The following is a 17751-nucleotide window of genomic DNA, read 5'->3' on the forward strand; positions in this document are numbered from 1 at the left end:
TCGTGTGTGGACGTGGTGCCGTAGGTCATAGCATGAGACCCGTGTGTGGACGTGGTGCCGTAGGCCATAGCATGAGAGTCGTGTGTGGACGTGGTACCGTAGGTCATAGCATGAGACCCGTGTGTGGATGTGGTGCCGTAGGTCATAGCATGAGAGTCGTGTGTGGACATGGTGCCATAGGTCATAGCATGAGACCCATGTGTGGACATGGCTTCAGTCCTCGGCAGCACCCGTAACAGGTGGAATCACCCCAGTTTACAGATGAGCCCCTTAAAGCGCAGAAAGTGAAGCAACTTGCACGGCCGTGCAGTTAAATGAGGGTCAGGATGCTCTCTGGATAGATCTTCCTGTGTGGTTATTTGATTTGATCCTGACAGCATTCATGAAGATTGGCAGGGGTAATTGTCCTGTTTTCCCTTTTCAGAGTTGGGTGGGTGTAGCAACTCCCTTGACTACTTCACCAGGTCTGTTTTAGTCCAGAGACGTGTGTGTGACTTACTTTTATCTCTTATACTGGTTGTTTGTTCAGTGATCCTGTGGCTCTGGGACGCGTCCTTGTGTTCTTCAGTGCCCAGTTTCCTAGACAATGGTCCCCTAAGACTGCCCATCACACTAGCGCTTGCTGTACCCCTGGGTCATGCCCTTGTCTTTTTCATTTATGCTTTCCTTAGTTTAATGACTAAGAACTTTTTCTCTCTGGCTAATATCCTTTTGTTCCATGTGTGTAGTATTTATATTTCCTCTTACTTGCATTAACATACTAGAGATTATTTAAGTTGTTCTGGTTTTTTGTGGTGGGGCGGTTGTTTTGTTTTGTTTTAGGGGTAATTGTTTTTGTTTTGTTTTCAAGACAGAGTTTCTCTGTGTAGTCCTGGCTATTCTGGAACTCAGCTCTGTAGACCAGGCTGGCCTCAAATTCACAGAGTCCACCTTCCTCTGTCCCAAGTGCTGGGATTAAAGGCGTGAGCTCCCACTACAGTCTAAAGCCCCAGGCCTTTTGCTGTTATTGTGGTTTGTTTTGGTCTTGGTCTTACTGTGTCATTTGTGTAGGAAGCGCTGAAAGCATAGACGGGTTTCTCAATTGTTAGGCTCACTGTAGGGCGATTTAGCTCAGTTCTTTATCTAAAAGAGCAGCTAATGTCTTTCTCTGTGCTCTTTCCTCTTAGCTTGTCAGAGGCCCTCTTGTCATCCTGTGAAGCACAGGCCATTGCTTGTGTGGTGGAAGTGGAGTGGGAGAAAAGACCAGAATCTCCACACTTGATGTGCAAGTCTCAGTGGTCTCAGTGCTGGTGCAGGACCTTTGTCTTCAGTTGTGCCTGGTGTTTCCTGCTCCAGAGAAGAAAATGCTAGTGTGTCAATACAGGAGACTGAGCTCAGATTCAGGGGTAGGATTGTATGACTGGCTTTTAGCCGACCTTCTGTTGTTAATCCAATTAGGCTGCCCTTTCAAAACGTGCCTGGAAAGAAGGCGAGGGAGGGAATGAAGAGAGGAGTGGGAGAAGTGGGGGGGATTCAGTGGGTGAATATGCAGTACATACATGCATGGGACCTGGAGTTTGGATCCTCAGAATCCACATAAAAAGCCAGGCACAGCAACCTGAGTCTGAAAGCCAGTGCTGGGGGAGAAGACAGAGGCAGCCCTGGGTCATTGCCCAGCGAGTCCACCCTCAGCAGTAGCTCCAGGTTCAATGAGAGACCCTGTCTCAGAACAATAAGGAAGATAGTGACTAAGGAAGGCAATCAGCATTGACCTCTGGGCTCTGCTTGCACACGTGCACACATACACGACCATGTATGTACACATACACCCAGATGAGCCACTGATTCCGGAACCCTTTGAGATTGTTGAGGGACAGCTCAGATTGCCTCTCAGCTTGGCTTCAAATTCAGCATTTTCAAGTCTGCTACGTTAGTTACTGCTTGCCTATCCGCCTTTAAGCCTGCAACATTTTTTGTTTGTTTTTTGTTGTTGGGTTTTGGGGTTTTTGTTTTGTTTTGTTTTTTGGTTGGATACTAGACAGTAGAAATTTCCAAGAAACAGTCTCTGCACTCCCTCTTAACGTCCTAATGGACAAGAAATACACTACCCTCTAAGACAGCCTACACAGGAAACTGAGGGGAACATGCTCTTCATATTGGGGCGTATTCAGTCCTTCTGTGATGGTTTGATCCACCGTGGTTTGCATGGTAAAGAAAGGACCTAGCACGGGGGCCATGACAATGTTAGCCGGTCACAGCCTGAAGTAGGCAGGCCAGGGTTTGAATATCGCCTTGGCTTCTTATTGGTCATTGTATACCTTCTCAAACCTCAGTGCTGTCGTCTCTAAGGCAAACATAAGAAGCCTCGATGGCGTCACACAGTATGAAAGGAGGGTAAGAGCTTGGCGTCGGGAGGCAGGTTATTCAGTCGCTTGTGTTGTTCCCACCGGTTCATCCAGTCAGGAAAACCATGTCAGTGTGTAAGGTTTGAACTGCAATCTACAAGGCAAAGATTTTGTAGATCATCCTGTGTGTGTTGAGGAAAACGTCATAGCCTGGGTAGTCTAACCACCAGGTGCTGCCGTGATGCTCAGGCTTGGCGAGGGCCGTTCCTGTTGGCAGACACAAGAGCGGAAGGAAACCTGCTCTCTCTTCCTTTGCACCCTGAGGGCTGCACACTCATGATCTTCCCCGTCTAAACTCCAGTGCCAGACAGCATTGTAGAGCAGGGTCCCAAACGAGAGGACTTGAAGAGGATCCCACACATCAGCCCATAGCAGCCAGGGCTGGAAGGAGCTAGGAGGCTGTTGGAAGCTGAAGGAACAGCGTGGTGTGGGCATAACTGCAGAGAGTCAAAGGCAAGGCCCATCCCAGGGCTGGCAGTGACTCGGGCTGGGACAGTGCTGGCACCAGGCAGCTGTCCCAGCATTTCATAGACGAAACACAGAGCGGCCAGGGAATCAAGGACCCCTTCTCTGTTGACCTTTATGTCACCGTGGCTTCATGAAAACTTTCTCTGATAGAGAGTAAAACTGTAATGGAAGTTATTGATAAGCCCAGAAATATATGTTAAATCTATCATTATGCAACTAATTTAAAACATAAGTAAAGAATATCCAAGGGAAGGAGATAGCCATCTTCCTATTTGGAAGCTTGTCCAAGAGGAGTGAAATTAAACCTGGCTGAGGCTCTGGGTTAATATTTAGAAATCAAAAAGGGAAAATGTTTAGCTCACCAGAGAAGTAATATTTTTAACAGGTAGAACTGCCTGGCAGTGGCTGCGATGCCTGGGATGAATTAAGTCTGTCAGTTACTCACCGAGTTCCTCGCCGGGTGTGTGCTAAAGCCAATGACTGTGGACAGAGACGTAGGAAATAAGTCTGTTCCGTGGAGCCGTCAAACCAAAGGGCCAGCAGGGACAAAGCTGTCCTTGCAAGGGAGCTGAGGAACACTGGAACTGTCTACATCTGCAGGAAGCCTCAGCCGCTGCCCTCGGGCATTGGAGCCTAAGACACCTCCAGGCAGGGTAGGCCAGTGTCTACCACCCGGGCAGTCCTAGAGCTGTCCCCTTTTGCTCTTTGCCTCTGCAGCCTCCTTCCACTGGAGAATTGTCTCCTGGAAGTCCACAAGAGTAAGAAAGTGGTGCGTGGATGGGAGTTTTTCTCCGTGTCTCCACTCCATCTCTTTTCCTTCCTTGTATAAAACCCACCCTCCTTTCTTGAGGCTGTCTTGTTTGTCTTTCTCTGCGCACCAGCCCCTTTGGGACCCTCGGAATTTGGGGCCCTGTTAAAGTTTGCTGCTCCTCCAGCAGGGAGCATCGCTCTCCTGCTCTCCCTCCTCCACCCCAGGCCTGGAGTGTCCCAACTTTTCTCTCTCTCTCTCTCTCTCTCTCTCTCTCTCTCTCTCTCTCTCTCTCTCTCAGGCATCTCACACTGCTTCCCTCCCTCCTGCTGACTCGATTGCCCGCTCAGCCCAGCAGGCTGTCAGTGTTCTCCAGACCTCCCTGTCCCCCATTTAGTTAGGGGTCACGTCTCTGTGCTTGAGTACTGTCCTCGGTTGTGATGTTTTAATATACCATGTTTCTGACTTTCAAGTCGCATTTCCTTTACATTGTGATGACTTTCAAAGCAGGAGCTGCCTTTTCTTGTGTGTTTGTAACGGCCCATGGCCTATGACAAAAAGGGTTCAATATCTGCTGGCTGAACGGATACAGGGCAGGCTGCCCCCACCCTGCACCTCCACAGGTAGAACGGGAAGGATAGACAGTGTCCTAGCCAGGCTGGCTGGGTGGGTAGTTCAGGTTCCCTTTGATATTCACCAAATGGATATGTTACTGGTGAGTTAACTCCTGCAGTGTGTGACCCTGCCACTGTGAACCCCGTTTTACTATGCCCTCGCTTCAGCCGACCCTATCAGCACATCTCAACTTTGTAAACATTCCTTATCCAGTTAAGGCCCCCAAATAGGAACATCGAGTCTTAGGTAAAAGAAACGGATGAAGAGTGAACCGGAAAAGTATGGTGTTAGTGGTTAATCTGGGCCACAGTCGTGTTTAGGACAGAAAAGTATGGTGTTATTGGTTAATCTGGGGCCGCACTCGCGTTCTTAGGACCACTGACGGAAGGGAGGAGAATTAGCGTCTGTGGGGCTCTTGCCACTCGCAGACTGTGTTATATCTCAAGCCCCACCATGACGGTAGGGGCAGGTGTTGCTGTGTACGTTCTCTCGGGGAGGAAGCCAGGCAGGGGCAGGGGAGAGGGCATTGGACAGGATCACACAAGCAGTAACTAGCAAGGCAGAGCAGACCCAGAAGACCAACTTCAGGGTTCTTTGGGTTTTTAAAACGCCTGTGCTATTTCACGTGAACTGGATTTTTGGGTTTTTGTTTGTTTGCTTGGTTTTGGTTTTGTATTTATTTATTTATTTATTTATTTATTTATTTATTTAATTTAAGAAAAAAGTTTCAGTGTAGCTCAGGTCTGTCTCAAACTGACGGTCCTGCCTCAGCCTCTCACATCCTGGATTAGAGCCACCAGCTGAACTGGCTTTTATTATATTATTGTTGAGTCAGAAATGTGGGGAGTTAGCTGGGAAATTAGTGTCAAAGTGGTAATTTGAAGGTAGAAGATCACATTATTTAATAACCTTGGCATAGTCCTTGGAACCACTAATAGATTCAATTAGCAGCTTAGTATCATAGTTTTTCCAAAAATTAATAGTACCAGAGAGTGATGTTTAAAAAGAAAATTAGGTTCTCACCTGCCAGCCCATTTCAGTGAATTTTTTTTATTAAGAAAATGTTTGCAGTCCTGCTTTTTTGTGTGAAATTCAGCAAAAACAGTTCCTTGCCCAGTAGCCCAGACACAGAGCTCACGTTCGCCTAGGCGCTCCTTGCCTCCCACCGGTCGGATTCCAGAGCCACTCACTCACCTTAGGTCCTGTGATAGCTCAGTCCTGAGCCTCACAAAAGCTTTTCCCACAGGCTCTCCTCTCAGCGGGGAGGAGGGAAAGTGCGCTTCACCCCTGTGCTTGACAACCCTGCATGGGGCCCCAGACATCTAGCAGTAAAGTGCATTGATAGTTTTACTGCACCCTACCCTACGTGGGGTGTGTGTGTGTGTGTAAACTGTCTTACAGTTTTTGATGTTTGGATTTTCAGATATATATGTATGTATTTGTAAAAAAAATTACTTTGCCTCTATTGTAGTTTTTATTTTTCTTAACTTTGTCTCTTACCTAATAAATCAGTCCTACTTGCTATGGACTGTCCTATGGGTTGATTTTTGTCTTGGTTTTTGTTTGCTTATTTTCTGAAGCAGTCTTGTATGACTCAGGTTGGCCTCAAATTCACTGTGTAGCCAGGGATAACGTTGATTTCTATCCTTCTGCCTCTGCCTCCCGTGTTATGATATTTGAACTGAGACTATTATGCTCAGAAAGTTTTAGAAGCGTGTCCACATTGTGCCTCCCCAGTATAGAACTGGTTCCCGTGCTGTTCCGTCGCTACCACAGATCTGTCTTGTTCGTATGTTTTGAGTTACCCAACCTGCATCCTCTGAACTTTTGAACATCTGAATCTTACCCTCACAAAACTATCAAGAGATTTTAGGAAACCACAATCAGTGAAAAATAAAAACTCCGACTCCCCAATGAGGTGAGTGGGATGTTCTCTAGTGCTACCGCCCCCCCCCCCCGCACCTAAACGAGCCACTGGGTAATTGGATAATTGGACCACAGCCCGCCGTGCTTCCCGCCACATGGCAGAGGCGTGGAGACGCGAGGTGCTGGATAGAGTCACACAGATGTTTTCACCTGGCCGTTCTGTATCTGAACGCTATCTGTCAGCAGCTGCTCAGGCCTGGCCTCGTGCTGAGAGAGGCACAGATGGAATCTCACCTGCCTGCATTATCTCACAGTGCGTGGGTCAGAAGTCTGGTTCAGCTGGCTCGTCTGCTCAGGGTCTCTCAGGGCCAAAACCAAGGTGTTGGACCGGCTTGCTCTTGCGGGATGCTCTTGGGAATTACCCACTTGTGACTTGTTTAAATTGTTGGCAGAGTTCATCTCCCTTCAGCTGCAGGTCCAAGGTTACCATTTTCTTGCTGGCTGTCGGCCGGGGGCCATCTTTTTTCTCATGTGACTTCTCATCTTCTGGCCAGAAATGTCCCATCAGGCCCTTCTCTCACCTCCAATTTCCTGACTTTCTCTTTTCCTGGCCCCCACCTGGGGGGGGGGGGATGTTTCTGAAGGTTTGTGATTAGATTAGACCCAATGATAGCTCCATTTGCGGTAAACATAAAGTAACACTGGAGAATAAAGGAGATAGAACCATTTTAAAATTATGCCTGCTATCGTCCACTTCAAACTCAAATAAAGAAGGAAGTTATGCTTCCCTTATATATTTATGTAACTGTAACTCCCTTGATGGGTAATCTCTTTCTGGGGAGTATTTATGACGGTCATTTTATGATCATCCCCTTTCTGGCCTTCCATTCAGGACGACTAGCCTCTAGTGGGGGTATCCCCCACTGGTCCTAAGTGATGCCCTCTGTAGCGGGGGAACCGTTAAAGAGAGTGGATTCTTGCAGAACATCACTGAGGGCTAGTTCTTGAAGAAGATGATGGGACACCAAGTCTTCCTCTTCCTGCCCTTGTTTATACCACGCTTCCGTCATGATGTGTTACCTCGCCCAAGGCCCAAGGCAGGGGAGCCCAGACCAGAACCTCCAAAACCATGAGCCAAAACAGCTCCTCTTTCTGTATATATTAATTGCCTCAGGAATTTCACTATACTGAAAGGAAGCTGGCCAATACAAGTGTATATCCAATGAGTTGGTTTTTCTTAATGAGTTGTTAGATCAAACAATGACTCATTATTCCAAAACAAACCAGGAGAGCAGTGACAATGCTCTGCTGGTCCGGGTGTTCCTGAAGCTCTGTTTATTTAGGGTCAATCAGAGACTAAACAGTGGGCACGCGTGAAGTCATTGAACTTCCGCGAGGCATGAAGTAGCTGTATCATAATGAAATTAGCCTTTTTTAGAGGAGAAAATGTATTAATAAAAGAAAAGTGTATTCCAGAGAACACTATTGCCTTTAAAGCATTTGATTACCAGATTCTCTTAAAAACAAAACTGGAGGAGGTTTGAAAATGAAAAGAACAATAAAGATGCCATGGGAATTAATGATGTAAATATGTCTGAGTAGAAACACAACTGTTGGGAATCAAGAGAGGGAAACATTGCTTTGATGAGAACTGGTGGTCTCCTCTGTAAGCGCTGCTGCTAAATGAGGAGCAAGCGGAGAGAATCTTTCCTCACCAGCATGTAAATATTTAAACAGTGCCGTGTCCAGCTCTCGAGCTGGATTCAAATGGCAGCCTCCCACACCTGCTCCTGGGGAGATGGCGGGCAGTGCCCTTAGCTTCTTAAACTCACACCACCGATCCTGTGTGATTGTTTTGGTGATTAACGGAACTGCACATGTAAACCCTCAGGCTACATGCGACAGGTTGAGAATGAATCGAGATGTCTGCAAGCATCGCTATTCAGGTGGTTAAGAACCAAAATGGCAGGGTTCACAAACTTGAGATGCAAATTCAAACGCTACAGTTTAACTCTGTCTCTGAATCTCACATTATCTCCAATTCCCCTGCTACATATGTGTGTGTTCATAAGCATCTATGCAAGCACATATTTCTGCCTTCATTACCATCACCACACACAGACTGCTCAATAGTTACCAGATTGAGTAATTGCTATTAATGATGAGGTATGGTATTTGTGGCTACTAGATCATATAGAAAGTGCTGCTGCTCCTCTGTGCCTAAATTTACAATAACAGATTTTTAAAATTAATTTGTATATGTGCATGTGTGTGCATGAAATGTCAGAGATTGATGTCTGGTGTCACCTTTCCTCTCCTGTTTACTTTTTAAAGCAGCTTCTCCCAGGCCTGAAGCTCAGTTTGACTGGCCGGCCAGCAAGCCCCAGAAACCTGCCTGCCTCTGCTTCCCCAGCTCAGGGAATACATGTGCATCCCACCATGCCCAGGCTTCTGCATTGGTGCTGAGTCCAAACTCAATCCTTGGGCTTGTGTGGCAAACTGAGCCATCTCTCCAGGCCTGAGTTCATTTTTTCTTCCAGTGAAACTCTGAAATTTAGAGTCATCTGTTTGCCGATAGGGCCAGGGTCTTGCTGTACTTGGGTTAGGGGCTAGAGCCACCACTCTGCTTCGGAAAGGATCCCTGAATTTATGATAATATTTTCATTTTTCTATACATTCTTTTTTCCTGTGGATGATCCCCATTAAGTATAGGATAGTGTTTATTGAGATCAACAAGATCTGTTGTAACTGGATTAGATAGAAGTGGTGTTGAACAGGGCTCCTAACTGGAAGGTATTAAGATTAACCAGTGGGGTCTTAGGTGTTTAGCGGGGCAGCTCACGGAAATGAAGGTGGGCCAGAGGAAACCCAGTGACAAACAAGCACTCAAAATAAAAAATGCTCACTACTAGTCAGCAGGGACACTACAGCACGGTCTCTTGGGTAGGTTATTTATTTAGGGCCGGGGACTGAGCCTAGGACCTTGCGCATGCCAGGGAAGTACCCTGCACTTTGCACTGGCTTCTCCCAGCCCCAGAATTGCTAAAAGTCTTCACACTGACAGTGTCAGCTGCAGACAGTGAGCAGAGCCACCCAAGCAATAATGCTCTGACACAGAGAATGTAACATTGTTGACTTCTTTCAGAAACTTGGGTATCTTTAAAAGGAATTTAACCCTATATCTGCCCTTGGAATAGCAATTCCACTCCCGGATACTGTTACAAGGAAGACAAAACTGTAAATCCAACAGAAAACTGTATCCAAATATTTAAAGCACTTTTTAAAAATAATTTATTTAACTTTATTTTATGTGCATTGGTATAAAGGTATTATATCCCCTGGAACTGGAGTTACCAACAGTTGTGAGCTGCTGTGTGGGTGCTGGGAATTGAATCCAGGTCCTCTGGAAGAACTGCCAGTGCTCTTAACCCACTGAGCCATCTTTCCAGCCCCCTTAAAGCACTTACTTAATATGCAAAACAGAGAGACAACTAAGTAGCCATCAGCTGGTGTAGAGAAGGAGCCAGTTGGGGGCACAGCCATCCAGTCCATCGCTGGAAACTGAAAACCTAAACTCCTCCCACGGGCAACAGCCTGTGCGGATCTCAGTCATAATGAGAGAGGTGAACACTAAAGGCTGCATTTACTACTACCACTACTATTATTATTCCCTGTGACTGTCCTGCAACATTCTGGAAAATGGTTTCTGTTACAATCTAATGCAATTTTGATCTAATATGCAGTTCCAAATGCTGCCAGATTGCATCAACAAGAGGCAGGAATGCTGAGTTGGATCTGATTGGGTCAGAGATCAAGGTAGAACAGGTCATGAGTGAAATCGGGGTGTGCCGTCTGTCAGCACTGGGGACAGAGTAAAGGCTGCGCCCGCTGAACTGCGTAGGCAGGCACACCCGTGGATTCTGCACGGTTCTGGCTACCCTTTATTAGTGCACGGCCTTCCTTTGAAGGGGATTAATTAAACTGCGTACAGCTGCTCCCACATGTGTGTGTTGCTTGTCCACTCCATGTTAATTGCTGGTCCTCATAAGTTGGCTGCCTGCCAGTGATGGAGACTCAGCTTGTTGGGGGGTCCTCTGGCCATGACATGGCTGTGGCCATCTTAAGATCAGAGCAGCTCTGATTAACCCACAGGAGACATATAGGGTCCACAGGCACCCCTCAGAGAGTGGGGGAGGGCTTATGAGGTTGCACAGGGCTAGGTCACTAGGCGCACTTGAGGTCCTCCCCTCTCTAAGGATGGAAAAATAGCAAAGCATTGCGGTGCCAAGAAACAAGCCTGCAGTTAGAACCCAGAGGCTTGGCCTCACCCTGCCCTGGGGTCTGCTGGGACCTCTCCTCCCTCGGGGTGATGGAAGCAGGTGGGGAGGTGTTTTCAGTACCGTTGGGCTCTCATATTAATCCATGTTCTGAGGGCCGTTGACTGTGTGTGTGCCTCGGAGAGTGTCTGGAGCTCTGTGGAGCTGTTAAACTGGATGCTGAGGCTTCAGAACTCGGGGTGGCAGGCCTAGCCATGTCCAGTGTTTACATTACAGCCCATCTATCCTGGACAAGACTGGCATGTGTTTATAGATGGGCTTGGGAAAGTATTTAGGTTGTTCTTGCGACCAGAGGCTCATAATCAAGTTTTTATGCTTTTCCTTGGAGATGTATGTTGTCAAGACTCCCTTTAAGAAACAGTGTGGTTGCTCATGCCAAGAACTCTCAAAGTAACCTCTCCACATCTCTGAATGAGTCGTGGTTTCTTCGAGAAAGGCAGTTTTGGACATGGTAGTGCCCTTTTTTAAAGCTCATAATCTAGCTCTTTTCAAGTCAGTGGGACCCTAGTTTTTCATCCTGAGTTGAAATATTGGGAACCAATCCTGCAGATTTTTAACTGCATGAGCCAGAACTCTGAAGCTAAGTCTTTGATGCATATGTACATTTTTAATTTCTCCCTTTTCAGTTCCTGTAGACCATTTCTCTTTTTAGTCCTGTTCACTGTAATCCCATCACGAAAGTGTTGATGTCTTAGTAACCTTTATTGAAGCCACATATTAATCCACATTCCCTCACGGTAACAGACGGTTTGTATCAAACATCATGCAGCTCTGCTCAGACTCCATATGGAACTAATAAGCCACGCAATAAGTGGCCTTGTGTGGGTGAGTGTACTTTGGGGTGTGTGTGTGTGTGTGTGTGTGTGTGTGTGTACACAAGTTGTCTAAAGTGAACGTCTCTTCTGCCAAAACCTAAATGACAAAATGGTTCCTAAACCCCCAGAGTCTTTCTTGACCTTGGAAAATTGTGTTTAAAAATTAAAACTCAAATTGAGCACTTGGATGTGAAAACCGACGTCTCCACTCAGCCGGACACTCACCGACAGAGATGCACTCTTTCTCTGTCTTCCAAGTCCGTCTCTGGACCTGCTGATGAGGCTGCCCTGGCCACGCTGTGCAAACCAGTTCACCCCAAGCCCCATGAACTCTAACATCGTGGGCAACTGCCTCACTTGGTAAAACTCACAGCCACTGGATGGGCCTTGGGGAGAAGAAAACGGTTCCTGGAATTTGGCACAGCTGTAGTTGGTGTTGCGGTCCAAATGTACCCTTTGCTCCAGTTTCTGGTGCTCCTAGACAGTGCTGTATTAATTCACCCAGAGAGACTGCACCATCGCTGTCTACTTCCCATCTACTTTATTATCTGCATTGCCCACCACTGAAGTGCAGAGCAATTTAATTGGTTCCGTGGAGCGTCCTAGACCAACCCAAGGAAACTGAACTTCAGATTAATTGAAACCAAAATTTCATTTATGAACTGCCTAGCCTCTGGGTGGTGGTACAGGAAGAGGCTGCTGCAAAAGGTGTTTATTTCAGAGCTGAATTTGAGGTGGTTAGACCCAGAGCAATATTTTTTTTTTTTGGCCTGGATCCCTTGTCCTTCCCTCCCCAGCAGGAAGAGAGGTGGAAGTGTCTGGGCGCAGGGGGTGATGGCGGTCAGTGATGGTGACCTTTGGTGGAGCTGGGGCAAGGAGAGGAAACAGGAATGGAGCGGTTTGGTGGCTTGGCCTCCTGATCTCTCCCTTGAACTGCTGGTTCTCCTGCCTGTGCCTCTCCAGTGCCTACCCTGTAAGGCAGGCTCCATCCTTTGTAATCAGATTGTGTGTAATCAGGGTTCTCTAGGTCCTCTCTCTCCCTCCACAGACACACACATGCGCACACACACACGGAATTTATTAGATTGGCTATACAGGCTGTGGTCCTGCTAGTTCAGCAATGGCTCCCTCCCAACAGAATCTAAGAATTGAATAGCTGTTTGGCCCAAGAGACTGGATGTCTCAGATGGGCTTCAGTATATGTCAGAAGGCTCTAATACCATAGAAGAAATGAATTTATCAGCGAGAGTGAGGTGGAGCCCAGATTTAAGGTGGATCTTTCAGCTTCAAATGCTCCAAGCAAGAAAAATTCCTTACAGGTGTAGCCAACAGCTCGGGTTTTAGTACCAGATAAAGTAGACACCCAAGAACTGTCCATGCTCATCAGTCTCCATGGCAGGCCAGAAGGATGCTGTTGGTCCTCTTGGTTCCATAACTTGCTTGAGGGCCTACATGATAAGGAGGGCTCTGTCTAAGTGTGTGGTTCCAAAGACGGCTCGCCCCCTGGGCGCCAGGTGTGCTGATGAGTGAGCGGCTGAACCAGACATCGGAGCTTAGTAAGCCCAGGTCTTTCTCCGTGCCTGTCTTTCCAACTTTGCCCTTTTCTCTTTCCTTTCCTCTCATGTTTTGACAGTACCTTACCAGGGTGACTTGTTAAAGAACATGAAATTTTAAAAGCTTGGAAATGTTTGACCAGCTCGACCCGGGAGGAAGTTTGCACAGAGCCACAGAGCCACGCTGGAGCTGTCACTCAGGGGCCTGACCTCCCACATCACGTGTCAGTCGTCCCATTCACATGTTATTATCATGAAGCTATTAACACCTGTGCTTTCACCACTACCTCTCCAGCCAGAGTCAAAATCAGCATTTAAAATACGAGCTTAATACTTAAGATTTTGCCCTTTGTTGGGAAGTAACGCATTTCTTCCTTTGCCAATTCCCTTCTAATTAATTAAGTAATAAGCTATTACTGAGCAGGTTTTAAGCCCAGCCTAGTGGTAGGTGCAGTGGTGATCAAACAGAAAGAATGTGTGTGCATATTAATGATAGTAAGACTGTTTGCTTGAGTACTTGCCTGGGCCGGACACTGGCTTTGACCCACTGCATGCTTTGAGGCAAGAAACATCCCCACTTTATACAGAAGAAAACTGAAACTCCAGTAAGTGAACTGGCTGACCAGAAAACACACCTGGGGGTCGGGGGAATGGACTCAATGGATGGACGTGGTGTGCTTAGTCAGATGGGGAAAGAGTTAATTAAGGTTTCTTCACAGTGTGAGTATGTATTGATAGGTACACTCACAAATTCAGCAAACAGGAAAAAAATGGCAGCTTATTTATTTCAAACAAGCAACGAGAAAGGAACTGAGCATTATTTGTGGAAGCATAGTAAGTTTAGCATGTAGCTTTGGAGCCTGTCCTGGAAATCAGTCTGTAGACCAGGCTGGCCTCGAACTCACAGAGATCCATGTGCCTCTGCCTCCCGAGTGCTGGGATTAAAGGTGTGCACCACCACCACCCGCTCAAACATTTGATTTAAGAACAGTGGGATGCTGAAATCAAGTGTGGTGGCAATGCCTATAATCAAACACATGGGAGGTGGGAGCAGGAAATTTGGGGATTCAAGGCCAGCCTTGACTACATTAGCATGTTTCAGGCCAACCTGGGCTACATAAGACCTTGTTTCCAAAAATAATAAAAATGATACTGACTGTACTGAAGACAGTAAGAGGAAAGCATGTGGGGTGGATGGAGAGTTGAGTTCCCGATGCAGTGAGAGTGGGTAAGGTTGTGTGAACGAGAAGTGGCTGGGTTCTCATCGTCCACAGATGGAGCATGGTAGGTGCTGCTGAAGATGCGGTTTAGGAAGGAGCAGCTGGAAGCAGCTGTTCCCAGAGAGCAGGCGCTGGGATTGGCTCATGGCAAACTTGTGGTGCTTCAGGTTTCCAAGGCCATCCCTGGAGAGCAGGCGCTGGGATTGGCTCATGGCAAACTTGTGGTGCTTCAGGTTTCCAAGGCCATCCCTGGAGAGCAGGCGCTGGGATTGGCTCATGGCAAACTTGTGGTGCTTCAGGTTTCCAAGGCCATCCCTGGAGAGCAGGCGCTGGCATTGGCTCATGGTGACTGTGGTGCTTTAGGTTTCTGAGGTCCTCCCAGCATTTTATTATTAAACCCTGAATTTAAACAGAAACTGTAAACAGAGACTGCACTTTTGTCTTCCGGCCGCCCGGACCCGAATAATCACACAGAGACTGTATCAATTACAACACTGGTTGGCCAGTGGCTCGGGTGTATTCCTAGCCAGCTCTTACATCTCAAGTTAACCCATTTCTATTAATCTATGTATCTCAATGAGGCTGTGGCTTACCAGCGATGCTCTGGCATCTTTCTCCTTCAGTGATTACTTGGCGTCTCCCTGACTCCACCTTCTTCCCTCCTGCTTGGATTTTCTGCTGTGCTATATTCTGCCCTGCCATAGCCCAAAGCAGCTTCTTTATTAACCAACGGTAATAAAAACCTATTCACAGCATTATGAGGGGAATCCCCATCAGAAATTCATATAATAGGAACATTTCTTTTCTTGAGACAGGGTCTCATGTACCCCAGGCTAATCCTAAACTCTATATATAGCCCAAGATGACCCTCAGCTTCTTTCTGGTCCTCCTGCATCAGCCTCCTGAGCGCTGGAATCACAGGCCTCTGCCTCCACACCCAGTTTATGTGGTGCTGGGAACGAACCCAAGGCTTTGCTTATGAAAGGAGAGCCCTCAACTGTCAGAACCACAGCACAAACAGTCTCCTTTAGTTCTCTCTGCTGAGAACTGAGCACGAGCGTGGCGGGTGGAACCCAGAGCTGTAATCAGAAGGCCGTGCGGAGCAGCTGAGAGACCAGGTGCCTTTGTCAGCCTCGGTTTCTTCCTTTACAGGGCTGGGAAGGCAGTCCAGCCTTCTCCCCGAGCCCTGCTAGCTCACAGTCCAGTCTTCTCCCCGAGCCCTGCTAGCTCACAGTCCAGTCTTCTCCCCGAGCCCTGCTAGCTCACTCGGTAGTGCAACAGAACAAATGGTTAAGGCCTCACTGGAGACTCATCCCCCCCCCTTCTCTCTTGAAATCATACCTTACAGAGAAACTTTCACTGTGGTCTCAAACAACTCAACCCCTGCCTTCCATTGTGAAGGCAGCTGACTGTGTGCTGGCCCAGAGACACAGTTTCCTGCTAGTCCACATGGACTTTTTTTTTAATATTTAATATTTTTCAGTATGAATCACAGGTGAAATTTTTATGCCATGTGTAAACAATTTCACTTTTTATTGAAACAATGAATTCAGGAATGTCATATTGGGATATCAGCCATTTTGCTTTTATCAATGTATGGAAAAAATGCTTTTATATTAATATAAGGAATGATGTCATTTAATATGGAGTAGATCTTATAATTCAAGGCTAGCAAATCTCAGGAGGTGATTTGGGTCACCAAACTAAGTTTGAAAGGGAGAGAATATTTTCCTGTGGCCTCTCAAGAGCTGTTACCAATTTTCTCCCCAGCCATCAGAGCGGATGGAACAGAAAGGCTTGTGAAAAACAGGCCCAGACTAGTGTTGTCTGCCCTGATGAACCTGTGGTCTGGAGAAATTTACCACTAGCTTAAATAATAGCTAAGGCACCTTCCAGCTCTCACACCGTAGGCGTCTGCCTCCCGACTTGACGTGTTCATTCAGAACATCCTAGAAGCTCACCTGTGTTTTGTGATTCTCCCTTTATCGTCTCAGTCCCAGAGAGTAAACTCCGAAAAATCAAATGAGTGCTAGATGCTTGTGTGTTCAATTAATCTTTTTGGTAACAAAGTCTTACTTAACTCTTAAATTCACTTTATTTTTCATTCTTTTATCTTTGGGATAAAACTAAGGATAAAACTCAGCAGCCCCCCTCCCCCCCATTCACACACAAGACACAGTGAATGCTGTAGAGAAACCCAGAGCCCCTGTGAAAATGACATAAGTACATGTGATTTAAAATCTCTGAGGGGCCGGAGAGGGGCTCAGTGGGAAGAGTATGGAGTCCCCTAGCAGAGACCAGGGTTGGATTCCCAGCACCGCGTCTGGTGGCTCCCTAACCACTCCAGCTCCAGAGGACCCTAGCGCCTCTCCTAGCTTCCTCAGGCATATACTTATGCACGCAAACAGACGTACCACATATACACAGAGCTGCAGGCGGTTCTGTGCAAACATACACACAGGCATACCACATATACACAGAACTGCAGGTTCTGTGCAAACATACACAGAGACTCACCACATATACACAGAGCTGCAGGTTCTGTGTTTAGCAGCGCTTACTGCTCTCACAGAAGACCCAGGTTCAGTTTCTGGCACCTCCATGGTGGCCCACAACCTCCTGTAACTCCAGTTCCAAAAGATCCTATGTGCTGTTCTGGCCTCTGGGCCACGTGTGGTGCACACACATAGGCAACACAGTCATATACATAAAATTAGAAAAAAAGTGAATCTTTTCTAGCTTAAATACTCCTGGTGAGGTGTGTGAATGGCGTTAGGAAAACTCACAGAGGTCTGGGAATGGAAAAGATCAGACCAAGACTCAGGTTGGCCACGTGTTCAAGTCGAAGGTGCACGTGAAGAACCATGCTGTCCCTCTGTGCAGTGAGACGGCCGTCGTACGCTTAAATTAAAATGCTGTTCTCCTCCTGTTGCAGCTGAGATACCAGCATGGCCTGGGGACTCCAGACTTGAGGCAAACCCTTCCTAACCTGAAAAACTTCATGGAGCACGGACTCATGGTCAGGTGGTGAGTATCTCTGTCTGACGCCCACATGGCTCTGCGCCCGCCTGCTGAGCTTTCTTCTGCAGTGAGACACCTGAGGAAGAGAACAGGCAGCGGAGCACCCTCTGGGGGAGAGGCAAAGCAATAAGGGAAGTCAGCTGGGATTAATGAGGCCTTCCGATGAGCATCAGGACCAGTGGCTAGAATTAGAATCTGAGCCCAAGGATGCTACTAAAATGTGCCTTTTGTCACTGCGTGCTGGCCCACGAGGGCAGGCTGTCGCGTAAAGTCTCAGCATTAAAGTGGCCTGAGTCAATGGAAACTGGGCTCGTGCGTTTGGGGATCCTGAAGCTTGTGTCCTGGAACAGCAGGTGATACCTGACCAGATCCTGTCAGTGGAACTCAGGCCCCAAGGTGACACTGGCTGGTCTCCTGGAAGGAACTCTGGCTGAACCAGATGTTCTTGTACAGTGCGTGGATTTAGAGTCTGGCATCTCTGAAACTTGATTTCCTCATTGTTGACCCTCGCCCACTCATCTCACCGGTTTGCTGCGAGGATGGCGTAAGGCGTGAGATGGAAAGCGTAGTACTGACTTCATCTCTCCTGGGCCGTGAAGATGGGCCTTGAGGGTAACGGGAGAATAGCATCTCTGGCTGATCTCTGGCCTTTGTTCTTGTCCCGTGTTTCAGACATCTTTTCTTTTTTGGTTTTTTTGAAACAGAGTTTCTCTGTAGCTTTTTT

The 17751-nt window shown here is 47.2% G+C and overlaps 1 protein-coding gene across 1 annotated transcript in view; it reads left to right on the forward strand.

The window, feature by feature from the left end:
• The window catches only part of Uvrag (UV radiation resistance associated), a 224483-nt gene that overhangs the window by 187457 nt on the left and 19275 nt on the right, over positions 1 to 17751 (forward strand). Inside the window, exon 14 of the mRNA XM_005357528.2 lies at positions 16942 to 17033. Within this exon, the coding sequence (XP_005357585.1) occupies positions 16942 to 17033 (92 nt within the window). The remainder of the gene's footprint in view (positions 1 to 16941; positions 17034 to 17751) is intronic.

The sequence above is a fragment of the Microtus ochrogaster genome, chromosome 22 (genome assembly GCF_000317375.1).
Source record: "Microtus ochrogaster isolate Prairie Vole_2 chromosome 22, MicOch1.0, whole genome shotgun sequence".
NCBI lineage: Eukaryota > Metazoa > Chordata > Mammalia > Rodentia > Cricetidae > Microtus > Microtus ochrogaster.